At 52.6% G+C, this 26,496-nt stretch overlaps 1 protein-coding gene across 1 annotated transcript; it reads right to left on the reverse strand.

The window, feature by feature from the left end:
* Positions 1-225: 225 nt before the first annotated feature.
* On the reverse strand, positions 226-25,334 carry LOC131288183 (mucin-21-like). Its single transcript, XM_058317299.1, has 4 exons — positions 24,967-25,334; positions 14,487-14,636; positions 9,704-10,497; positions 226-1,002 (listed from the first exon to the last, which is right to left on the reverse strand). The coding sequence occupies exons 1-4, from the start codon at positions 25,074-25,076 to the stop codon at positions 656-658; spliced, it is 1,401 nt and encodes a 466-aa protein (XP_058173282.1). The 5' UTR covers positions 25,077-25,334; the 3' UTR covers positions 226-655.
* Between the last annotated feature and the right edge of the window lie 1,162 nt (positions 25,335-26,496).

The following is a 26,496-nucleotide window of genomic DNA, read 5'->3' on the forward strand; positions in this document are numbered from 1 at the left end:
AGTTCTCGGTCTCTTGTGCCGTGAATGATGATTTATAGTATAATACCCATTAAATGCCCCACAATTGGGCGCCCACTAGCGCACTTTGCTTTTGCTGCTAAGCCTACCTGCCTGCCGTCATTTCCCCTCCCGTTTTAGTGGCCGTTTTTTCTTAGCCTTTCTCTTAGCAACTAATATCCAGAAACTGCGCCCATCACACTCGTCCGAACCCCTTCCTCTTCGTTGCTGGACTGGTGGAATGTTTGGAATCGATATTCTGTTTGTAGATTTTGTTTTTCCCTGTACGATAGCGGTGCACTTTCGTTAACATCGCTTAGAATACCCACTTAGGGTAAATCGAATCGAAAGATCGAATGTTCCGGTGGCTCCTTGCTATCACTGAATTTATTCATTCGCCTAAAACGCAATCCTCCGCAAACCTCGGTCGAATGTGATGGGCCAAAAAGGTAACTACTAGGGACCACTTGGATTCGGGCAGATCTGCTGGGTCCTTATAAAATAGCTAGAACTATCAACCAAATAGTAACCTTAAATAGTAACTCTTCATTCCGCGCGACGCTGTCATTGTAGGGGATGTTTCCTCCGATCCGGTCGCGCGGCCACAGCGACTCCACCCCCGATGCCACCGCCAGCGCCACTCGATGATGATGTCGCATCATTTCTCCTTCAGCAGCTGGTTGAGGAAGTCGATCTCGCCCTGCAGCTGCTTGATCGCCTTGTTCTGGTTCTTCACGATCTTCCGGCAGGCGAACAGCTCCTTGAGCGTCTGCTCGTACTTCTCCTTGTAGTTGATGGTGCCGTTCGTGGGGGACGTGGCCAGGGCACCACCGCCGCCGTTCGTGCTGTGGATCGTGTTGTTGTTGATGGTGGCCGGCGTGACGGTGAGCTGCGACTTGAGCGACGGTGGTATGACCGCCTCCACCTTGGCGACCTTCTGCTTCTGGTGGTACGCGTAGTCCTCGTCGGCCGAGTTCTGGTAGCTCGAGTCACCTTCGGATGATTCTGCGGCGATGCGAAGGTGGGGGAAGAGAGCAAACGGGAGGGGTGTGTTATTACTAACGATTATTATTACAAAGTCGGAGGTAAATTCACAATAAAGGGATTAACGATGGCAATGATGGTGATTTAAGCTCTTGATTTTGTGGTACTGTTTTTCATACAGAAACAATTTGATTCCTCATGGTTCAACTTCGAGAAACCGAAGCACAGTAGAATTTCCATTGCTGATGTTCAACTACTTTTGTGTAAATTATTTCTAAATTGTCACCACGGAAAGAACTAATGTATGTTCCACAACCGTACAATACTCAGTTCCAAAATCAAATTTCATCTCGAATTATTTATCAAACTCAAATTTTATCGGTTATGAGATTGAATATATTTGGTAACTAGTTCCAACTAAATCTCTCACCAAATTTAGAAAGAGGTTCTCGAAAGTGATGTGGACGATTTTCTAAGAAAATATTGTAAATCTCCTCCAAAAATCAACCCTTATCGCTATCGACCGAGCTTCCCGTATTCTTCAAAATGCTCTTCTTGACTCCAGCATTGAAGACCGTCGAGTTGAAGCGTGATTTTTATTGGAAACCATGACGCATCCACGAATAACGCCTATCTACCGGTGGCATGCGATGTCCTCGAAATCTCTCACCACGTGCAGAGAAAAGCGGTCAAGCGCCAGTAAAATAAATATAACTTGAACAAGAATTTGCCATCTCACGCTCAATTCATTCCTCGGAACTAGGTAAGAAGGGGATTGGTTATATTCATTGAAAAAAAAAAAGATAATCACGGATCATCCATGCCAGTGCGGTTGGGGTTTATCACAACGAAATAAAGTGTCCCTCCTTGTCGTTTCTGGGATCGGGCTTACTTTGGTTTGGTTTTCCGGGAATGCCGGCCCCGACCCCCGATAAGGGACACTATCGCCTGAACAACCGTGTTCCGTCAACGTCTTCTTCTTGCATCGAACCGAATTGACGCAACAAAGTTGTGGCTTTTACAAGCACCGCACCAAGCAAACCGCACTCGGATACGATTCCGTCCACACGGATAACGAAGAAGAACCGCGATAACAGCGGAGCGGTGGGCCAAAGGACGCAGTCCGCCCAGTTTGGCGTGGCATCATTCCAATTCGTGAACAAACACGAGAGCTCGGTACGTTACGGAATGGGGGCGAGGGAAGTATTGGTGAATCCGGGTTCCGCGTGTTCCCACGCTCTTCCCGCCGGCCACAGACTTCCGGACCGAACTTCCACCATGAGGGAGGTCTTTCTGGATAGTTGCTCTGGTCAAATGCCGTATGATGGAACTATAGATATTTATAATAAAATTCAAAGCACCAGAATTGTAAATGTATGGATCCGCGTTTTATTTGAAACTACAATCATACCAAGTACTTGTGGTCAAAGAGAGCCAAAGGGAAAATGTGGATTATCAACGGCATTTGATCGAGTTTGCTAAGCCTTAGCTTGATCATAGATCACTTAATTTGTCCCTATTATATTACTTTTTTTATAATTGTATCTCCGAAATTGATGGTGTCGGTTTTCGTTGTGCAAATACAATCGACTTCAAAACCAATATTTGCACCTACAATTTAGTTTGCAACAGTTTTTTTAAATAGTCTAGTTTTTTTAAATTGAAACATCGACGTAGGAAAAGTGTATTGAAAATCGGTAATGATAACTATTGCTTCGAAACGACTTTTTTTAAAAAGGCAAACAATTTGGCTGACACAATTATTTAGCTTGACATCAACCTTAACTTTTGGTTGAACAGATATCCCAATCAGTACTAAGTTAAGCTCATGTTTTCGCGAGTTGTAGACATCCATCTGCAAAGTACGAAATGGTCCTTTTCCCGCCACATTACATAGTGTAAAAGTTCGTCATAACATAATTCAATTACTCTAAACAAGGTTCAAATTGCCCATCAAGTTAAGCTCGATCTATAGTGAACAGGTTTTGCCCGGCGCATGAGACGACGTTCAAAAAGAAAAAAAGGAACCGAGTGCAATCCACTCCACTGGCATTAGGTTAAAAGTGCTTCCCTTCGAAACGGGGGAGCCTCAAGCCATCGGAAAGGTGGGGGATGTCGTGGGGAAGTTACCAAAGCCCCAATCGCACGCCGTTTGCCATCATCGTCGACGTTGCGGCGGTGTGTCCGGCCAAGGTCAAACGCGAAGAGAAAAAAACCGGTTCCACTGCCGCCGCTGGCGGTACCAAGAAAATCCACCTCGCTAAGCTGCACGGCCATGGACTTGATCGTGATTAGTCCCGCAATGACGAAGACGACGACGACGACGACGACGACGATGGCTGCCTATCCCCTTCCCCCTTGCTTTTGCTTTGTCATCATTGAACCAGAAAACAGCATCGCCAGCGACGATGCAGTCGGCTTGCCAGGGCATTGCATGCCGTGGGGGTGGGGTGGCGTGGGGGGGAAGGGGGGGGGGGGGGGGCGGAAAATGGTTGCGGTAGTGTCACGTGTTTCGTGCGGGGAAGGGGGAGGGTGGGTTTGGACAATCATCAGGTAGGTTTGCGCACGTCCACCGTGTTGCCATTCCGTGCCCCCCTGGCTGGATGGAGCGTGGAGCATTCCAAGATCATTTTTCCTCCCTAGCGTGTCACGAACGAAGATGGCGGGGAAGCACGTGTGTTGGAAGAGAAAACCACGTAACACATGCCCCACCACACGCACAAATCAACGGGAAGCAAATAAATGCAAGCGCTAAGGAAGATTGTGAAGAAAGAAAACACAAACGAGGAAAGAAGAACCAAAGCCGGAGGTAGTTAAAGAAAGTGAAAATGGACAAAAGTGAAGCGGAAAATAAATAGTAAAAACCGGGTAAGGAGGTACGAACAGAACAGACCGGTGGATACGAGAGTAAAGCAGACGAATGGGAAGCGAGCAAAACAACCGAGCAGAACAGTTAGGTATGTTGGGCGGGAAAAGATAGGAGCAAGCGCTGGCTAAAGAAAAGAGCAAAACAAACTAGACAAGACAACGGCGAACGAATGGAGAACGAAGCGAAGCAAAAGGAAGACCACGTGGTCTTGCGCGAGCATAGCGCAAACACGCAAACGCAAACGTAAACGCAAGCAAACAACACGCCAATAGTGATGGGAGGGGGCCGATGAAGGCGCCGTTGGGTGGTAAACATGAATCAAAACAAAAACATAACCTACCCACCACCACCTCCGCCCGGTGGTTGGATAGATTTTCTACCTTTTTCGCTATCTCATACCTCATTCTTTCTCCCCATCTTGTCGCACTACAAACACTACACACATCCATACACACATCCGACGAGGCGTGTTGATTTGGTTTCTTTTACGTTTCCCCCCCCCCCCCCCCCCCCCTCTCCGCTCGAATGCCGGAGCAATGGCGCATAGCGGTCTTTTGCCTTAATAAAAACCGCATTGAATGAATCATTGAATGGAAGGAAGCAAAAGGAAACAAAACAACGGGAAACGATTTTCCTTTCATTTGCCTTTTGTTTAGGGGTTTTTCTTTTGCAACCGCTCCCAACCAACGCCGGCGCCTTACTTGACGAGCTGGTTTTGTGTGAGTCTTATATGCATAAAACACTCCACCCCCCCCCCCCCCCCCCCCCCCCCATCCCAACACCCCCTATCTAATCATAGCATCGACCACCCACCGGGCGCCGGGCGGTGGCTGATAGAAGGGTAAAATTTCATTCAACAAAAACCGGTAAAATAGTAAACCGAAAAAAACAGAGAAAAACTAAGAAAGAAAGAGAAAAGAACCCAGTGCGCTACACGCGAATGCAATATCGGCGATTAGACTGGTGTGTTTACGCCTTTTCTATGCCATTGTGTTGAATTGTGCGCACCGGGTCGTTGCGCATCTTTGTGTGTTTTTCGCGGCGTTTTTCAATGCATCCGAGTAGGCAACAGATGGGAAAAAACGGAGGAGCATATAAAATTTGTAGAAATCATATATAAAATCCTATATGTGTGGTGTGTTCGTGCCCGACCGATGAAAGCCGAATGTGTGCGCAAATCGGCCCTCGGGAGGGAATTTTTGCGCAAACGCGAAACACCAGGACGCGTCCCCTTCACTCTTCACTCACGCTCACAAAGGCCCAAGTGGGAGGACGAGAAGAGGTGTTTGTGGTAGTAAACATAAACATCCACTCTCACTTTTTCGCCCCCGATCATTTATAAATTGCCACGGTGAACTTTCTTTGCCGATTGTCGGTCGGTCTTCCGTGGGGGGGGGGGGGGGGGGGGGGGGGGGTCATCTTCTGCTCTAGTGTTTGCTGCGCGTCGAAAGCATTTTTGGCATAAACATAAGCGACACGGTGCAGTGCGCGTGTGTTGGTGGCGGAAAATATCAGCTGGCACACGTGCGAAACAATCGTGCCACGGGCCACGACCGATAAGATGCCTTAGAACGGCAGCGGGGCAAACAACGGAACGTCCCGGAAGAATGGCGGCGACGCGTACGTGACCGACGGTTTCAACCCTTATGGGCACGATGGTACGACTTTTGTTTTTTCAACACGACACGCGAGACACGCGAGACATTCCAGGATCGAGCGACAAATGATACATTCGAGAGCCGATAAGTTCTATCAATTTTGGCAATTTGAAAAGGAAAATGCAGGACAGAGTAGCATACCGTAAAATAACAACCATTTCTACATCACAACAGTACATTCTGTATAGTTCGCCGGCATTTCTTTTAATGGCTTCAAACATATTCACCCCCCCCCCCCCCCCCCCCCCCCCCACAACTTTGCCCAAACCGCCTGTTGACGGATCGACCTTACCCCAAAACCTTGTTGTCTTCTAAGGCACAATTTTAGTTCTTAGATTTAAGTATCTGGCATTTAATTATGTTTTCTAACGTACTTAAATGTCACTGACGAACAATAAAAACATGACCATATTCATAACCATTAATAAGAATCAATAGTTGAAGAGTTACAAACTTTCAGCTGGGTTAGAAATCGGTGACTCAAAAGCAAAAATTGGCACCTGCTGACATCTTTAAGGACTACTCGAATGCAAAGGGTTAATAACCCATGATTTGTAGACAGTAGAATAATTAATACACGTGTGGGTGAGGATTAGAATCACAACAGAATCCCTTAATCAAATTATCAGCTAGTATCGTATCAAATTACTAGGTTGATCAACGCTTTGTTGGTAGACACTAGGCAATAAAGATCAATTATTTTTTAGTATTTGTAAAAATAAAATTGTTACTTGTTGAATGAATGCATGAAAGGAGAATGCAATGAAAATGAATGCATGAAAGGAGAGAATGCATTCCTCAATTTGTGCGCTGGTATTTTTATTCCCAACTCGCAATAGTCATAAAACTAAATGCACTCTCACTCGACTGGAGAACACAAGACCAGAGAGAGACGGAGAGAAAGGGAGAGAAAGGGGGAGGGAACAAAATCGAAAAATCGTCTGCAACGCTCGAGAGCTATATCGCATTCACGTCAGGTGGGAAGATTAAATTATCCCAAAAACGTTTGCAGACGGCGCGCTATCTGCTGGCGCCCTCAAGGTGGCGTGTGACCTTCACATACATACTGCCGCACATACAGCGGCGTACACAAGACAAGACACAGCAACAGGCGCCGCCGGGGGTGGCAAACAACCGCGGCCCGTTGTCATTGATGTCGTCGGCGTCGTCGTCGCGGAGAAGAAAGAGTGGAGAATTTTGCCGTTGAAATCGCACACGTCGTTGTGGCGCGATGGATGGAACGGTTCGATGGGGTGTGGGTGGGACAGTTGTTGAAAAACCACCACCAACCACCCAACCACCCCTCCTAGGGGGAGAGGAGACTATTGAACCGATTTTCCGCCCCGGACACACATTGACGATCGGCGACATTCAATGCACATGCGTACGTAAAGGTTGCTTCTCCCAAAAGTTGTTTCGGAAAGAGAACTCTCCTCTCTCTCTCTCTCTCTCTCTCTCTCTCTCTCTCTCTCTCTCTCTCTCTCTCTCTCTCTCTCTCTCTCTCTCTCTCTCTCTCTCTCTCTCTCTCTCCCTTTCTCTAAGCTGGAGGGAAACGACCTGATAAAAGAAACATCCTTGCAGAGGGTGGTTATTGTTGTTTATGTAGGTCAGGTTTTGATAAAAAAAAAACAGAATTCTCAACCTTACGCCCCGGAACCAATCTGCAATGTTTCTTTATTGTCTTCGATGTGGAATCGATTTCAGCTCCACTTGTTTTTTTTTGCACCAAAAAAAAGGTTCATTAGATTCAATTATCATTCGTAAAGAAGCGAGGAAAATGTCGAGCGAATCATCCTAAGCGTTGTTTGTAAACATCACCACCAAAGTTGTGGTGCCTTTTTCTACTACCTCATCATCAACAATCTCAACATCAACGAACCCCACACGCGGAACGAAACGGTAAACAACATCGACCGCACTCTACACCGCCGAAAGCGCCCCCCCGGCATGCGTTTTCCTTGGCCCTTTCCTTTCCAAACGGGTTTACATTATGGCACGAAACGAAAACGAATTCAATTGTACGTTTCAACCACCGCCGAGACCACGTGTTGAATGCATAATTTTCCTCCTCTGCCGACGACGACGACGACGACGACCCCACACGTATACGTCGTTCCGTCGGAGGCACACGCCGTCTCTGCGTGTGTGCGTGAGGCAGCGAGAAAAGTGCAGGAAAACTTATGTACGACTCAAAGAAAACCCGAACGAACGGGAGCAGTCTAAACAGACACACACAAAACGGTCGACGGCGCGTTTGTAGGGCACAACGATCGTTTCTCCTACTTTTCCGCTATGAATGGCGGAGACGTTGAGCAAAAAAAGACTATCGGAGCAACAGATGAAATCCGGCGAAACCCGGGTTCGGCGGATGTTGCCGAGCGGAAGTGCACACGGCTTGGGGGAAGAGAGGGGGTGTACACTATGGCCTGCGCATAATGCCACAGGTTGAGCCACACCGAGTTCGTCGTCGATGGTCGGGTCTCACTGGTGCGACACTGACGTACATAAAACAAAAGTCCTCGATTCATGGACGATGGATGTGATGGTGGTTCCTGGTGGCAATGGAAGACAAACAAGCGGACGACAACATACAACGAACTAGGACGATGATAACTTCGTCCGTGGAAGTCATATGCACTCCGGCCGTCCATCACAGCACGATCCAACATGTGATAGAGGCGAGTCAGATGGAACAAGTTAGCATACGGAGACCACCACTTGTTTGTCACGCTCTCGAAACGACCATGACCATGGCGTAATACACTGACACACCGTTGGCCGGGAGTCTAATTTGATTACTCCACCAAGCTGGAATCAGAGATCCATTTATTGTTTTACAACTGTATGGGAAAATCTTTTTATCCCCTTTCCTCACGGGATTAAGATGTTATAGCGTCCATTAAAATGAAGTGTGACGAGAAGCTCTCCAACACCAAAAATGGCGATCACTTTTAAGATAATCAGAAGAGCGTGGAAAATATGTATACCAAAACGGACTGCAACTCTAACTAATAGAAGATGGCAACTTCTTGCTTCTTTTACTCAAAGTCAGTCTGGGAAGTATTTGTCATTGAAGTACACCGAAGTGCACAACTGCTGAAGCCCTACGTGAACCGAACAGTGGTGCGAACCGTGTAGAACATTCCAAGATATATTACACACATGTCCAGCACCGAGGAGTTCTGCCGCTGGTACTGGATGTTCGTGCGCTGAACAAAGGCATCGATGTACGAAAACCTCGTGTGGAGGCTACACACTGGAGCGTTTGGAGGAGATAGCAGCGTCGGGGCCTGGGATTTCTGCCTGCCCGCAACTTCCCCGTCCACTGCCGTGGGGATTCGTTTTCCGTTCTCACTCCCGAGGAGCCATCACACACTTGGTTTGGATCTTTTGCTGCTCTGCTTCTCCTTCTCTTCCTCTTCCCGGTGGTGGTGTATCGTGCCACCACACCGGATTGTAGCCTCCGGGAGCCATCACCGTTGTCGTAATCGTGGCACGGGTTTTCCCCGCGATCGTAAACAGGAGGCTACAGCGAGCGAGCGAGCACACCACGACACAAACCAGCTCCGCGCCACGTAGCGGGAAGAGAAAGAAGAAAAAAAAACCGGAACGCGGAGGAGTCGCGGATCGACACAGAAACCGCCCCGAATGTGCTACTGCGGGAAGATCAAGAAGAACAGGTATCCTCCGAAGGGAGCAAAAAAAAAAAAAGAGCGATGGAGTTCAGCTCGGTGACTCGGTGTTCTTTTCGGTGTTGCCGAGCAGGGGGGGGGGGGGGGGGGAGGGGGGGCCTCTAGAGGAACGAAGCTGAGCGCTATTAGTAGCACCAACCAACCAACCAACCAACCATCAGCCAAGAGTGTGGCAGCTGGAATCGAGCGCAGCTGCCAGGCGCACAAGTGTGTGCGCGTCAATTCACACACGTTGGCGCGTGACAGAGCAACAAGCAGCAGCGAGCGAAGAGGAGGCGCCCGCGCTAGGGCGCCGTTCGCGAGAAATTCAGCAGCGCACACCAGCGGTGACCTTGGAGGCGGTCGCACGCAGCGCTACGATGGCGCTGCTCCTACCGGACTGGACCGAGGTCCGCAGGTCGGCGAGGATCACGGGGGCATTAGCGAGCTTCGGTCTTACCATCATCATCATCATCACCAGCGCAGCAAAAAGGAGGTTCCCAACCCAGGGGGGGATTACTTACCTCCACCGGTCATGTCCGTGTCGTTCAGGTTCAGTCCAAAGTCGCTCTGGTCATGTTTCTGCTCGTGGTTCGCCTTGTGGTTGTGGTTATGGTGGCTCACATTGTTGTTGTTGTTGTTGGCGGCGGCGGATTTCTTGGACGTGACCAGCGAGATCGGGCCTCCGCCTCGGGCCGACGAGAGGGTGGGTGAGGTTCGCGCACCGGGAACGCTGGTGATCGATACCTGCCCATTGACGAGCCCGCTACCCCCGAGGGCTGCTTTGCGCTGCTGCTCCTTGATCTGCTGCTCCTTGATCTGCTGATGGCGCTGGATGAGGTTCGCGAGCGCCCCGGTAGGGGTCGCCAATGGTGGAACCGCTCGGTTACGCTTGGCCGACGATGATCCGGAGCTGGGCGTGGTCGTGGTGGAGTTGGTAGTGGCTGCCGCTCCGCTGGCCGTCGTCAGCTGGAGGGCGCCCGAACCACCCGACCCACTCATGGCGGCCGCCGATCGCTTCAGGTTGGTCGCATTAAGCCCCGAGTTGGCTTGTAGTAGCAGCTGCTGCTGCTGTTGTTGCGATTGCTGGGCCGCGTGTACGGCAGCTGCCACCATCAGCGACAGGTTGGCGGATAGGTTCGGAATTGAGGCCACCGCCGAAAGGAGCTTCTCGTCGATCGGTGAACCAGCGCCATTGCTACTTCCGCTTCCACCACCACCACCACCACCGGCAGGCGCTCCGCCAGCTCCGGTTCCATTGTTTGTCTTCGTTTCATGCGTGGCCGGGTTCACCGTTGGGATGGAACCTTTTTTAAGCCTATCGGAGGTCCAGAGTCCAAGGGGAAAAAAGTATCAGGAACCCCCGACCACAAAGAGAGCCACCACGCGAGTTGGAGATAACACGGCCAAGGTGTTAATAGGCGTTCGTGCCCGATTTTTTCGTACAGGTTGCCGAGGTTGTCGTTTTTTTCCCATCATCCATCCAAGTCCAAGTGCCCGGTGGAGCCAGTGTTTGGTCGTTGTCGTCATTCCCGGGCGAGACGACGGGGGTTTTTTTTTTTTGAGGTTGTCGTTTCATCAAGCCAAGTTGGTGTCGATTCATTTCCATTACATTCCGTATCGGCAAAGGGTCCGAGAGGGTGGGTTTTTCGATTGGGTGATGTTGGTTTTATTTATTTTTTTGTTGCACCGATACCGTGTCCGTTTACATCCGTGTTGGCGCAGCACCAGGCAAGGACAAACCGTACGCCAGCGGGGTAGCAAGCAGGAGAAAAAGCGCATGTAAAGAGAAGAGAAGGAGAAATTAGTTAAAATCATGAGTAATGGTTGACGTTAATTTTGAGTCTCTTTTAAGTTTTTTGTTGGTGCTGTGCCCAAATACGGGCCCCCACTTGCCGGATCCGTAACCAACCAGCGAGCCAGCGGGACTTTGGACCGAGGACTTTGCATACACCAAAAAAGGGCACTTGCCAACCACGAAGACTACGAACGTTCGAGACATCCTCCTTCTCGCAATTAGAGGACACCGCCGGATGGCCATTTTGTGAGTCTTCGTTGGCTTCTTTGCTTTCCACAGAGACCAGGCTGGATCAGGCTAACCAAGACCAAGGTGGATAGAATGATAATTTCCAGTTGAGGCTTCCAAGAGACCACGTCATCCCGAACCAACCCCGGGGTGGTTCTCGTATGCCAGCGCGACCGTATCGATTGGTGCACCACCACAAGGGCAGCGTGGCAACCAGGGTAGGCAACCCAGCTACCTACACACACACACATACACACACACAATCACCGCCGGCCGAAGGGTATACTACTCCGGGTGGCGGCGCAGCAAGTAGTCGTCGTCGCCGAAGAACCTCAAGCGAAACCAACCCAATACACCAACCTTCGAGAGGCAAGACGTTTAAAACACCGTTCGAGGCCAGCTGGTGAGGGGGGGAGGGGTTTGGAGGAGGAGGAGGCATCGACAAACACGTCCGCTCGGGCTCGGTCCGCTCGGGTTCTCTCGGTTGGCTCGCAGCACCAGTTGTTGGCTCCTGGGGTTGGCGATATATATATATATATACCTTTTCTGTACCTGTTTTTTTTTTCTTCTTGTCCTCCTGGGTTTGACATTGAAGGTGGTGCTTTGCCGGTGCTGCAACTTCCACGCCAACTTGGAACCCGAATCGGTACGGTCGAAATAGCAAGAGTGTACCACCGGAAGTAGTGGCCGCACTCACCACCACCGCCAAGCCAAGAAGTGGTGGTGCCTTTGAAGATCGCAGGCCAGAAGATGGTTATAGCGTTGAGCCTATTGGGTTTTGGAGTTCCCGATAGGCCAACGCGTAGGTGGATTCGATGGATGGACATGCCAACGGACCGAAAAGGTGTCATTGATGGACGACGAATCGAAAGGGAACGACACCGGATCTCAGCTCTCAGAAGAGGCAACCAACACAAAAAAAAAAAAAATGGCGAAATCTAAGTGACGGTGAAATATTGGAAGTTGTCCGGAGGAGTTGTCCCGGCGGCTTGGGACCGGGCTTCGCAACAAAAGACGAAGGAAAATAAAAAAAAACGGGAAAGACGGAAAAAAAACTTCACTCCGGCGGGGGGAGGAGGACAAGGAAAAGGAAGCGGCAACGGTTGCTCCGCGAAGAAGGTCAGTCAAATTAGTCCCGCCTGCTGCCCAACGTTGGTTGCCAGCGGCCCAAGGAATACCCTCCTCCCGGTCCGTCCACACGCGGGGGAAGGCTTCGCGAAAAAGAGATGGTAAAGGAATGAGAGAGGGAGATACGGTGGGAGACGCAGAAGAAAGAGTCAAGGAAATCGATTACCATTAAGATCTCCCTCGGCGTCCAACGACGTCCAACGACGACGACGACGGCGTTCGAGATGGCGATGCCTTCTTCCGAAAATGCCTTCCCCGTAAGTTATTTTACAAAACCGTTTTCGCCGCCACCAAGAGAATCACCACCTCCCACTGCTCCCCCTCCCCCTCGGGCTTCGACCGTTTTTTTTTCTCCCTTGCTGCAGGCAGGCGCGGCTAAGGCCCCCTTAGCGTTTTTCTCGCGACGGTTCGGGGTGAGTTATTTTCGGGGGAGCCTTCTCTCTTTCTCGCGAGAATCCCGCATATCCGCGCGGCGAGGTGGAGGTATTTTTTTGTTTTGCCTCTGCTACCTTCTCCCTCCTTCCTTGCCCAATCCATCCTCTCGTGACGCATCCGCCAACATGCCCGCCTGCCAACAAACCCTAACTCGATTTCGCTCGCTAACAACCACGCACCCTTCGGAGGCCACCCCTTCCGGCGGTTTACTGCTACTACTACTACTACTACTACTACTAATACTGCTACCACCAATGCTGGCTCGCTGGCTAGCTGGCGGACTGTGTCCGGCTGGCTAGCTGGCTGACAGGCAGGTCGTCGTCAATATATATGTCCGCCGTGCCTGCCAGCGTTTCATTTTCTGCTCAAACTTCTGCTCCCCTTCGTCGTCTTCTTCTTCTTCTTCTTCTTCTTCTGCATTACTTTGCACCCCAATCGCCACCTTATATCGCGCGCGTCGCATTACGCGCGACTGGCCGCGAGTAAGATACGGAACACCCGTGAGCCACCCCTAAAGGGGTAGGACCTGTTGGGAAGGGGGGAAGGCTGGGGGAAAAAAAAGAACACACTCGGGTACGGGGACGTATGACGACCGCGTGTGTGTATGTCTGTGTGTCGATCGCATGTGCGTACCGTTTTCCTCAAACGTATCCCGAGAGATACCGAGCTGGCCCGCCGGAACGGATGAGGCGACGATTTTTGCGATCGCTCGATCGTGTCCCTCGCACCCTCCCCCGGTACCGCCTCCAAACCCTCCAGATCTCTTGGTTTAGTTTTGTGCGGTTCGTGGGGAAAAAAGAAACCCTCACCGAGCGATCCGATCTTCATCTTCATCAGCACCATCTTCTCCGGAGGTGCTCGAGGATTTTGGGGTGATAAAAAAGAAACCGATGGTTTCGGGGCCTCGGTACGCCCAAAAGGGAAACACACACACGCACACACCACTCCCAGGGCGCACTTTTTATCAGTCGCTGGCATTGTCACGGGTAAAGACGTCAGCCGTTCGAGTAGTGCTTCCTGGGCAAGTGACGTCACCCACGACATCCTCGTACGCAGAGGTTAGGGAAGGTGGTGTGGTGTCACGTACAACAGTCCCTAGTGGCGTATCGAGATGGAACCAACAGCCACGTCGGGTCCAAAGGTTCACCCATCATTCAGCACACAACAACGCGTACAGCAGGGGGTTCGTAAATGTGATCGCGCCCCGTCCGGTCATCAGATCCGGTCCGGCACCAGCTGCCGCTCGGGAGTATGGTATAGGCTTTGGTGGCGATGATCATCATCACCATCGCCATCACCATCGATCGAGTTGGTAGTTGGGTCCAAATCCTGCCCTCCGGAGGTAAAGGAGCACCCATAGATGGTGGATGGAGAATGTAAGAAAGAGAGAGAGAGAGAGATCGCTGAAGACCGAAAAGGTCTCCCAAAAAAAGGCTTCCACGGTAGAGGACGGGACGATGGCGACCCCCGAGAAGACTCTCGGCTTTGGCTTCTCATTCTCACGCGTTCATCCCTTGGCGAGTCCTCGCCGCCGCAGCTGTACCCCGCCGGGAGTCGGCCCGTTTTGTAGTCCAAGGATTCCAAGGTGGACCCTTGGTGCGCTCACACTCACACGTACCGTTCCGTCCGTCCGACCAACCTTCGCCGTCGCCACAAGACTTTCAATCTTCGACGTAGGTACACAAACACGCACGCAACATCCGAGTACCGAAACTTACCCTTGGCTGAAGAGGTTGGGATTGTTAAAGTCCGTCGGCTGAAAGTGGTCCGAGCAGATGCGGGAACTTTTGTACAGGTACTCGGGCCCGTTCTCGTCGTACTTTTTGTAGAGCTCCGGTCGGCTGCAGAAGTCGACCCACTTCTTGCATCTGGAATCGAGAGGTAGAGAAGAAGAAGAAGGAGGAAAAGAATTAGTTACATCGAGGGGGTAGTTTTGACAATTTTCCCAGCGTAATGTGGTGTTGGCTTTGATGGGGAGGGTTTGGTAAAAAAAAGGATGCAAAACAAGGAGCCTCGGATAGTCTCCTCACACACTCCACGGGAGCTTGGCGCGCCTGATGGCACGCAGCGATTGCAGCGGAGCCTCGTGATCACACACATGCGCGCGCCGAGCTGATTGAACCTTGGGTAAGTGATAAGCAATTAGTGGCACTACCCTTGCGCTGTTTGTTGCTAAGAATCCCCCGCAACAAGTGGGAACTCCTAGGGCTGGATCGATGGATTTTGAACGATCTTGTTGGAGAACATCCCCCCGCTAGAACGAGAATGCCTCCCTGCTGCCCAAGGTTCCCTCTCCCTGCGTAAGTCCCACCCCGGACCACAGCACGCTCGCCCTTTGTCGCTCCCAAAACCCCGGTCGGGCCTCGAGGGATCTCGGGTACGGCCATCCCCTGCTTGGTGGTGCCTGGTGCGGAAAGAATTTCGTAATCATCGCCAATGAAAAAATCCAACAGCGTGCACCGCACCATGGGCCCCCCCCCCTCCTCCCCCGCGGGTTGGACGTATGCGACAGATGACGCCAACAGGCAGTACACCAGGCACACACCAAGCACACCAACGTCGCGAGAGTGTCGACGTCGATCGAGCGCGGCTCAACAACGCGCGCGATCACCGTCGGCCAGGAAGGAGTGCTGGAAGGTGAATGGGGTGGAAACGGGTGGTACTGGTGATGGTGATTGGTCCGAATGGGGCACAATGACCGCGACAGAACCGAGTGTGGCGCGACTGACTGCGACTCTCAGCGCACGACCTGCAGAGTTTGCCAATGATGTTATACAGGAGGCACACAACCATCCCTCCCCCCGCGAAGGGCGGTAGAAGCGCATGGAAGCGGGAGGGGGGTTGGGAGGGTCCGAGCGCGACACAGTTAGCGGCTGCTGCGAGTGCACAGGGAGTGAGAAGCACGAATGCGAAGGAAAAAAAAAGGTTCAACCCAAACCGAAACCGAAACCGAGAGCGCAGCGCGCACAAAAACCCCCCTCGCCGTACGCAACCCCCTTGCCACCCCTTCCCACCCCACACACCCAACGGGCAGAGCAGACCAGGGTCGATCGGTCGGGCCCGGTCGGTCGGTACACCACTTGGAGGACTTGGTTGGTTGGTTGGTTGGGTCGGGTTTTTGGTGCCGTGTTGCCGCCACCAGCGAAACTCGTCGTCGCCGTCGGTCGGGCGGTTGGTCGGTCGGTCGGTCGGTCGGTGTGTGGCTTCTTCTCGAAACTCCAACACAGCGAAACGGGCGGCGCAGCGAACGAAAGCGATTACAGTGCGCTGCCGCCGCCGCGAGGCCGGACCTTTACACCGAGATACACCGAACGCACCAACAAACCCGTGAAGCGTGAGATTGGGGAAGTGATGATGGAGGAGGAGGAGGCGAGGGCGGGGGGTTACGGTGCACATATACACACACACGCGCTTGCTCGCACGCTGGTAGGGTAGTTCACGGGCAGTTTTTGCTGGCCCCCAACACGGGAGAGTCCCGGGTGAGACCGATAAGAAAAACTCGTTGGAACCCGCCCCGAACGGCCCCAAAAGGCCGCCCCATGTGATGCGTGCGCGACTCGTGACGGACGTCAGCGGGGTTCGTCATCAACAAATTTAAAGGAAAAAAAAACAACCACACACACACAACACACATCCTCCCCGTCCTCCCTGCCGTGGTGGCACCAGTTGTCCTGCACAAGCTGTTTTAATTCGCCGTTCCAGAACATTTGGAGGGTAACGCGGGTCAGGGGGGGATGGATCAATATTAGTCACGGTGTGAACCTCTTTTTTCAGCCAACCTCACCCCGCTCACGTAGTACCCCGCTGAGAAGTTCCCAACGGAACCCCAAATGTTATCAGACTAATAACGATCCTTGCGTCACTGTAGCGACTCTGATAGGAAGCAAGCTGGTCTCCTCCGCCTAGATGCCTGAATAGATGCAACTTCGAAGGAGGTATCAACGACTCCATATTGCCAGAATACCCAACATTAGTAACTTTGCGATATTGAAATCCTCATTCAGAGAGGTTGCAAATGGATCCCCAAATGTTATCAGACTAATAACGATCCTTGCGTCACTGCAGCGACTCTGATAGGAAGCAAGCTAAGGTCTCCGCGTAGATGCTTGAATCGGTTCAACTTTTGGTGAGGTACTGCCACCGTCTTCAATGGCCGGAATACCCAATTTTGATCACTCGATCGTGGACTTCTCACCAATCTCATGGGAAATCTTCTAAAAACCCGGTCTCGGACCTGGAGCTTGCTGTGGGTTGCTATGCTGCGCGCTCAGTCCAAGGTCCACCAGCTGGGCGCAATGGGTTTGTAAATGCATTCCCTCCCACCCGCACCCCCCTGGTACTCCCGCCGAATGATGGGTTTAATTTAAAATCCACGCATCAGCTTTCAACCGACTCCGCGTGTACTCCTTGACCGAAGGAAGGCAGAATGTCGAATGTCTATCGAAGGCAGCTCGCCATCTGGCTCTCTCACGAACGCCTCCTTGGGTCACCTGCGTACTGCCCCCGGGTGATAGGGGCTAAGGGTGTAATTCTGGACCGTGTGGGCCTTGGTGACGGTGGCGGCGGCTTACGATTGTGCGGAGATGTGCGCGACACACAGACACACGATAGAGGAAGGACAACCAAGAGTTGTAGAGAGAAGAAGAACGAGAGTGATGGTGGATCGGTGTCGACGACGTTCGATCATCCTCCGGCCGCGAGAGGCGACACGGTGGCGATGTTGTTGTTTTTACTTGCTCTTCTTCTGCTTCTGATCTCGACCCCGCCGCGTTTCACGGCGTTTCGGCGAAGTGCACACGCAGTCGGAACGCCTGTGTGAGCTTTCTTAGCCTTCTTCGCATGCTCTGCCACGGTCGGGGTTCTTCTTCTCGACACCTTTTGCTTTTCGCTCACTGTCCATGCACATCTCGGGTAGACCCTCTGATCGCCCATCCCCGGCACGACAGACCGTGTTCCGAAGGGAATGTTGGTTTTGAAGGGGGAGAAAGAAAAAAAACGGAACCCGAACGGCAGCAGCTGTCGTCCGTCGTTTTGGGCACAAAGCGCTCATCCGGGCGCTACTTCTCCCCTTCGTTTGGTGAAGAGGATAGCGCAGGAAACGGCCATGCATCGGGCATCTCTCAGGACTCCCGGCGTAAACTCCCAAAAGGTTATGGCTACACCTCGATCGAGTGCACCTTTTGTTTTCCCTCCGTTCGGGAAAGAAAAAAAAAAAACCGGGCAGATCCTGTATGCCAAGGTGGCCATCATCAGGGTACCGGTCTTAGGTTGGGCACGATTTTCAATCCCCCCACCGAAATTTCATCACGCTGGGAGACGACGCCGAAAAGAAATGGTGGAACTTGGTACACTTCGGTGAGCTTTGGTACGCCGAAAGGGCGTCCGACGAGACCAACTGGGTTTTTTTCGGTTTTCTTTCGCTTTCTTTCCCTTCTTTTTCCTCGCTTGGCCCGGGGATCGCATGCACCCGCCGGAGCCACCACCAGCAACGAACAGGAAAAGGAAGAAGAGCACACCAGCGGTAGGCAGCTGACGATGTTACCCAAGCTGCAGCCTGCTAGCCAGGCGCATACCAGGACCCAGAGGCGAACCAGACCCGCAAACCGAGGCCTCCGTCGCCATTTTGGACGCCGCCCTTACCCAACGGAAAGGAAAGAAAGAAAGCAAAAAAAAAAACCCGCACGGAAAGCTAACCAACTGCCTGGTGATACTGCCCCGAGGATGCCGGAGGACACACACACACACACACACCTGCCCAAACTGCTCGTGCTCGCTGCGTGCAGTCGGGACAAGTGGCCAGGCCAGTTTTACCGGATTGCAAACACCTACCAGCACCGTTCGCCAGGGGCATTGACGGGGGTACCCGCATGGCAAGGTACAGTCCTCTCCCGGTCCAGGGCCAGACACCAGAGAGTTTTCTGGAAGGAACCGCCAACCCTGGGACTACCTGAAAGACATCGTAACCAGGGGTAAGTATCCGATGGCTTACCTCTTCGGAGAGTAGAAACTAGAGGTAGATAAACCGGGCGATATTTTCCGATCCGACTTTGAATGTCCTTAACCAAATGGTTTCCTTTGGAACTCTGCCAAATTTATTCTGGACCTATTGGGTACTCAAGTTTACCCCTCCACTTCGTTTTTTAGTGAAATACTTGGAAAAATTACACATTCCAGATTTCGTGGGCCTTTGAAAAAACAAAACACTACTCACATTACTCACATGATAAGTCCCACAACCTCGGGGCAAGGAAGCGAAGAAAAGAGAAGCAAGTGGTACATGGGAGGTCAAACTATTAATCAGCATTCATCCCAATTCTCCACCCGGTTCCAGCTGGCTGTGTCGGTGGCAAGAACAAAAAATACCTATGGAAGTTCCAGCACAGTGTACTGATTGAGGCGTGAGTCATCCCAATCAACAGCCGCGAGCAGAGGAGGAAGATGGCTGGATGGCGTAGAAATCGCCAGATCCGCACGCGGGCACGTACGGGCCATGAATCTTGGGGCGTAAAGCTGTCGCCTACTGGTAGCCTGGCCTGGCGGCACTTTTGTTTCCGGGATTGGGGACGGCGGTAGATTATACGGCCGGGCGCGGTTGGTTAACTGGGCAAACAGATTCAGGTGGCGGTGTCGACTCAAAACCCACGCACGGCCATCAGTGCCGGGTGTTTGGGGTGGCCATTGGCTACCAGGAAAATCACTTAACCTCCGCTGAACCTTTGCGAAAGGGGTAATACATTTTCCAACGAGGTACTTGAAAGGACTTAGCGGGTTTATTTTCAGGCAGCTCATGGGAACTGCTACCTAGCGGATTTACCAGCCTATGGCCTAGAATGCAGCTGTTTGAAAGAACGATAAGCAGAGGACTTAGGGGGAAAATTCTCAGACTATTCTCCATCCCCACGGACTAAACAGCTTTACAGCTCAAAAATACATCGGATCGATGCTCCAAGTGATATGTTTTCCTCCAGAATTTCTTTCCATTTCTAGAAACATGTAAACTAGGACTCCGTAAACATCTGACGCATCATGAATGCCAAATATTGCTACTCCTACAAGAGGGATAAGGGCATATTTTTGATTTCTGACCAATCTGCCCTCCACACTGAAAGTCAAGGTGGGAAAGGTATGGCGGCGATGCTTGGAGGGTAGCGAAAGAAATATTTCCTGGAAATACCATATTTGTTGGCGCGTATGATAGCACTCCCGGTAGGATGATAAGGGAAATCAACACACTTATGGTATAAGGGGGCAAAAAAGTACCAGCAACGGTCCGTCCATGATTATCCAGAAATCAATATGACGCCAGTCATCCGATCGTTCAGAGGTCCAGATATAGCCATATCAAAGCGTACATTGTAGTACGCAAAAGCTCGATCGTGTTTTCGTGGTTGTTCTGTCACTACACAACCAGCACGATCAACAGCATCACCATCAGTGTGTGACCTCGTTCTGCCCGGGCGCGTTCTTGATTGAGGCTCCCAAAAAACAAACCGCCCTCTCGTGGCTCTTTACGCCGATTGCCTTTGGCTTGAGGTTACCAACTAACCACTCCAAAATGCCCTTGTCACATTAGAAGAGAGATAGAGAGCGAGAGTAATAGTTGCACGATCGATCACCGAGGGTGCGAGGCTCGGGGTGGTAGACACCATCGTTCGGCGATGGTATAAAACCCAGCGAAATACGCAACGGCGATGAGCTCCATCCATCGGAAATAGCAGGGCAAGTGTTTGTGAAAAATTGCACCCCACACCCTCGACTTCCTCGTCCCTTGTTGCCTTGGCAGTAGTAGTAGGGGAGAGTGAGGCAACATCGACCGGTGGGATGTTTTTGCAGAAAAATATCCTTAAATTAAATTGCATGTGTTTAATTGTAATGATGCGATCGACCAGCTTTAATTTATCGAGCCACGTATAGAGTAGCATACGAATGTTGAAGAACTGGTTAGCGATATCTTCTTCAGGCAGTGCTTAGATGAGGCCGTTAGCCATGGGGTAAAATGAAATGTCAACACGAAACATTACTGTGACTAATAGCCCAATGCGTTCCTAACTAGTTCCTGCAAGTATATTGAAAACATGTTTAGATTTATTCGTGAGGTTCAGGTCTCACAATTCGCAATGACGCGTGTAATAGTCGTCTTGGAAATCTTTGTTTTAATGAATGTGTAATCGAGAAATTAGTGTGAACCGAAATTTGGGAAGTTAGTCACGAGAAAATCGGTTCCCGCGGAGGGTGCACATTGCCTCCCCTTCTCCTACCTCGGTATCACCCGATCGCCCTTGCCAGGCACTTCCAAGTGGATGAGGAGTTACGCGTGAGTTCGACCGGTGGATCATACACAGCCCGCTCCTCCACCGGGCTACAAAACACCGCGGCAACGCCGTAGGGCACCTTCAGCTTTTTTCCTCTCCACCACTCTCTCTTCCCTGCCCCAGGTTGGTGGAGTTTCGCTTTCCATCATTGTCTCGCGATTAGTTCTGGAGGAATGCTACTGCTGCTGCCTGGCGCAGGGCAAAACAAGCACACATACGACAGCTTCTTCGGCTCACCCAAGCCAGAACGCCAGGTGGTGCATTGGGCATTGGGAATGTGTGGTTTGGTGAGCTGTATGTGACCGATTGTTTGTGAGGCGCTTCGAGGCGGCTCAACTTGACTCGCAGCTCCCCCTCGGTGCAGCCGCCGACTCCAAGGGAGCGTGTGTGTGCGCGCGATAGGGTGGTGGAAACGAGCAGAGGAGGGTGAGATGAAGTGGGCCGCAAGTGCTAGCGCGTGATATCAGTGTGTTGGCTGGCTTGCGCGTTCGCGTTCGTCCCCAACCCCTTGACGGGAGGGGGTGCGGAACGCGATTGCTGAGGGGGAGTCAATTTGGTGATGGGAGCTGGATGATGACGGTGATGACGATGGAGCTGCCATTGCTACCAACACCGACACAGCTGCAGGGGGAGGGGGGCCCGGACTCCGAACACTCCTCCCCCCTCCCTCCCCTGCGCACAATTGCGCCGCTCCAATCCACGCAGCCATTTTCCAGCGGTTGGGTTTTGTCGCGGGGCGTGCTGGCGATACGCTGGTTGGTTCTCTTCCTTCCTCAAGCCACCCTCCTCCCATCCCTCCGCTACCCCTAAACCGAGGCTAACCGACGGGGGTGACATGCCGACTTCGAGGAATCAAAAAAAGAAAAAAATGTGAAACCTCGCGACTGACCACCATGTCGTTTTGCAGGGCGGTACACACGGCGATGTCAGGCAGCTGCACGTTGATTGGGAAAACCCACCTACATGTTGTGCGCGACCCCTAAGGCCCGATCGAGGTACGGTGCGGTAAGAGGAAATGAGCCCCCCCCCCCCCCTTCCCCCCTCTGCCGCTCCCCCCACGGAATGGCGTTCACTCGTCCACTTGCGTTGCGTGAAACCTGTGGCGCAAACAAGATGTGCGGATGCGCGTCAGCAGGCAGCAGCAGCAGCACCAGCGAGCGTGCCCAGGGCCGGATGAGCGGCACTACCACCAACACTAGTGTGTGCGCGCGCGCCCGCCCGTGAGTACATCAATCGAGGGCTCGCGATCGTGGCGATCACCATCATCATCATCATCATCGTCGTTGTGCTGACGATGGTGGTGCCAATGGGATGTACCCGGTTGGTTCGGTTGGCCACTTGCTGCTGTCGTTGCTGCTGCTGTTGTTGTTCTGGCTATTACGAACCGAGAACGTTCGTCCGGCTTAGTTTTGAACCACCACCGGATGCCTCAACCGCTCGCCACCAACTCCGGAAAGGTTGCGTCGTCGCACGGTCGACCAATGATGTTCCTGGAAATTCGCGTGGCCTTGGACTATCGGTGGAGTTGGAAAGTCCAGCAAACGTGGCGGGAACGTCGTCGTCGAACGCCTTGAAACGCGTCTCCATGATCTCGGCACGGCTTCGGACCGAAACCCACACTCTGAGTGCGGCACACATCAGCACAAAATGGGACCACAACCATCCGTCCCTCAAGCAATGCGCGCTCGGTGTGCCGCCAGCTAGCTAGTCCGGGGCCGGGTTGTTTTGCTCGCCTTATCGCAAAGTAAATTCCCCTTGGCCGCGACTGCAGCGCTGTGTCTGCGCGCGCGTGTGTGTGACGGTTTGTATGTTGCTGCCTCCGACCGCCGGGCTTGCAATCGAGCCAACCCTGGCGGAACCTGAGCCCTCCCTGCCCGAGCGGAAGAGTGAGTGAGCGGATATTTCCGGCGCGCTCGAACGAAAACCCACCGCCACGATGGATGTACGGGCAGAACCGAGTCGGTTGAAATGGGCCTCGGGGCCGCCAGCACTGCGCTGCCGCTACCTGGGGCGACCCTTTTTTCTTCTTCTTGTTGCCTGGAGTTCGGTGCCAGAAGTGCGTCGTTTGCGAAGCAGCGCGTCCGGTTGTTGCTGGCTATTCCAACCCTCCAACAAGCTGGTTGGCTGGCGTAACGAAGGGCTACTAGGGTTTGCCAGGTCCAGAACCATCGCACACACACGCGTACATGGACACGCTGAACGCTCAATACAGAGGGGTTCATCATTCCGAAGTTTCACTCCTGCACACCATATATCTCCCGCCGGGGCGTTTGTCGTTTGGTCCCCCCGGATGGGAATAAGCCGAGCATTCCAACGACCGAAACGGAACCCCGAAAATGAAAGCATGAGAGAGAGAGAGGAAGAGAGGAAAAAAATGAAACACCAACATTAAACCTAACCCGCAGAGCCCAAACTTTTCGAGTCCCTCGACAGCGAACCAACATGGCGGGATTGGGAATCGGCTTGGCCCGGTCGAGCGCAAAAGGTCGATGCCGGGGTCTCGTAGAGGTGGAAGGAGCAGTGGGAGCTCCAAGAAAGTCCCAGAAACCTCTGCGGAAACACCGAACCGAAGAGGCGAACGGCGAGGAGCAGACGGACGCGACGATGTACCCTGGTATACCGCCACAACATACGGCGCGCATCGACGCTGGCGATGATGATGACGGCAGATGGTCCTTTTTCCGAACTTCCTTTCCCTGCTATCCTGCCTGCCTGCCAGGATGCCTTTCTTCCGTGTCCCCTTGGCGTACAGCCGGGCGCAAGCTTACGCTCTCGGTTCGCCTTTTCCGTCCCAAGTCCGGGCGAAGGGCTCGCTCGTTCCTTTTTGCGCTAGCGACGGCGCACTCGCCCGTCCCCCGGGGTTCCCTGGCCCTCGCCTCGCGCGGTACCATCAAGCCTCGGGTCCCCTTTGCCTGGTGGTGCGTGTCCCACACACACACACACACGCGCGCGGGCTCCTTTTCTTTATCACGCTTTCTCTCCCGCTCTTTCGTCTATCAAATTGACGCCGCAGGTCACACAGGATGGCCGCCCCGAGTCGTCGTCGTCGGTTGGATGGTGGTCGGTCGGTCGGTCGTCCCTAGTTCCAATGTTTCCACCTTTTTTTCTTTTCTTTTCTTGGCTTCTTTTCCTGCACCGACGCAGCGGTTTTCCCGGGTGCTGTAACGCGGCGTCGACCTCCAATCGATCTGCTGGCGTAGCAAATGCGACTTCCTTTCGGCCAGCCGATCCAGATGACTCCTTGTAAGGAGAAATTGTGTGGCAGAAATGCCTCGCGTAAGAAGCACTCAATGACAAGAAATTCTGAATACCTGAACTCTAAGCCATGCGGTCTTCGAGTAAAGTGGTTTTAATTTAATCACAAATATGTTCATTTAACTAATCCCATTAAAAGGATTCCAAAATCTCTTGGTGAGTCCCAACAACGCGCGACACAGCAACCAAAAAGCCAGTTCTTTCTTCCGCCCGAAAACGCGATCGGGATGCCGACAACCGCCATTACGGTTTTGGAGTTGCCTTCGAGAGCGACCGAAAGCAGCATCAAATAACCAAAAAAAAACTTCCACACAGGAGGAAGTATGCTGGCGAAACGAGGCTGACGGTCGGCCGCATCCGCTCCCGGCCATCGTTTGCTGGTACTTTTTCTTTGTCTTCCTACTGTTGGCCGATGTGTTTTTCCCCCTCTACTTCTGCCGCTGGGTGAAGGGAAAACGGGCCGTGGGCTTACGCGGACGACAGGGGCTGGCACATCCGGAGTGACTCCGGTGTTGCTGGGAGAGTCGGTCCAAGACGCACTTCGTTTGCCACAGTTTTCTTGGAGTATGCGACCCTCGGTGTGGTTTGTTTTCGTTTACGTTCAACATTCGTTCGTTCGGCTACTACTTACAGCTCGGCGTCCCGTGGAAAGCGGAAGTACGATCGGGTGTTGGTTTGGTTGAGCAGCTGCCGGTTGCGGCAGCCAAGGACGAGACAGTGGCTTCCGGAGATTTTCCCCATCGCAAAAACTAGCGTTTCCGCGCACCGATGATGTGTAATCCTTTTTGTACCGGAAAGCACCCTCTCTTTGGGATGGTGAGGTTTTTTTTTTGTTTTGGGCAGCGGGAAATCCTCGCACAATTTGTTCCAAAACAAAACACAATATCACCGCACACTTGATAACAAGAAATTCAACACTTCACACACGCGCTTTACAGTAAAACACACACACAGGCACCAGGTAACCGGGGCTGGCAGGTAAGACGTTGCCACTACCAACGCCTACTGTGAAGAAAAGGTACGGGGATGAATATAAGATTACCCTCGGGCCGGTTGGGGGGTGGCTGTCGCGCTGAGGGCACAAAACAATGCACTGTCGTTGTTTTTGGCCTGGCACACACTCACACACATACACGCACACACGTGCCCTTGCCAAGGAGGATGCGGTGCGTTGGGTTGCGCCAGCGTTTTTGTTTCCGTACCGGACCAGCAGAGGAGCAGATAGAAGAACCCTCATGCACACACACACACTCCTTGGACCGCGGATGGACGGATGAAAAACAAAAAAAAAAAACGGGTGACGGAGCGGTGGAGAGTGGCAGGGCTTCGGTTTCCCCGCTCACCGTTCGAACAGAAGGTGCGTCATCAACCACCGACAAAAGAGGAGCGATATTTCGCGTAGGCTGCTTGCCGTTGAGCGGACGAACGGGTCGCTCTTTGTCTGTGGTGTGCCCCGAAAAGGGATGGAGAGGCGCGAGACACTTCCGACGGCCCCGGGAGGACCCTCGACGCGATGTGTGGAAAAACGGGCACCAAAGACGACGGATCCAAGCAACCGTAGCGAGGCGATGGATAGAGCTGGACCCGGGCGAAGGGAGGATGATGCAGTGTGACGCGGTAGCCTCCGGCGGGGCAGGGAACGAATGGCTACCGGCACAAGGTATTTCACATCGCAACAAGAAGAACCGCTGACTGACAACGATGTGACACACTGGGGTTTCGACCGACGGCGCGCTTGCTCTTCTCGCTTCGCGTGTCGCTCTGTTTCGGTCGCTCCTCCGGCCCTCCGATGCTGATGTGCCCGGGGTGCCCCCGGTAACGACGACGATGTGCCCGCTTGCGGCCCGCGCGGATGATGATAATGATGCCAACAGAAACGGACACCGACGAGGCGAGCAACACGCGCGTGTGTGTGTGTTTTTTTGTTGTTGTTATTGGTATGTGCCTGACTCGTTTGCTCGCGTTTCTCGCGTTTCGGTGGCGAGGTATCGACGGCCACACAACACAGCTTGAAGACCGGGGCGCCATTTCCGGAGCGGTTGCTGACGACCTCCACAGCACGCCGGATGACGCAGCTGATGGGTCGAATGGTCAGTGGCATACACACACACGAGCGCGCGTTGGTCATCGGGAGTGCTGGTTGGCCTCCTTTGTTGTTCGC

The sequence above is a fragment of the Anopheles ziemanni genome, chromosome 2 (genome assembly GCF_943734765.1).
Source record: "Anopheles ziemanni chromosome 2, idAnoZiCoDA_A2_x.2, whole genome shotgun sequence".
Lineage (NCBI taxonomy): Eukaryota > Metazoa > Arthropoda > Insecta > Diptera > Culicidae > Anopheles > Anopheles ziemanni.

Coding starts and splice junctions, on each gene's coding strand:
- LOC131288183 (XM_058317299.1), bottom strand. CDS start 25,076: ATGGGGAAAATCTCCGGAAGCCACTGTCTCGTCCTTGGCTGCCGCAAC. Junction 14,637..24,966: donor TTTCCACGGGACGCCGAGCT/GTAAGTAGTAGC, acceptor TCTCGATTCCAG/ATGCAAGAAGTGGGTCGACT. Junction 10,498..14,486: donor CCCAACCTCTTCAGCCAAGG/GTAAGTTTCGGT, acceptor GACCTCCGATAG/GCTTAAAAAAGGTTCCATCC.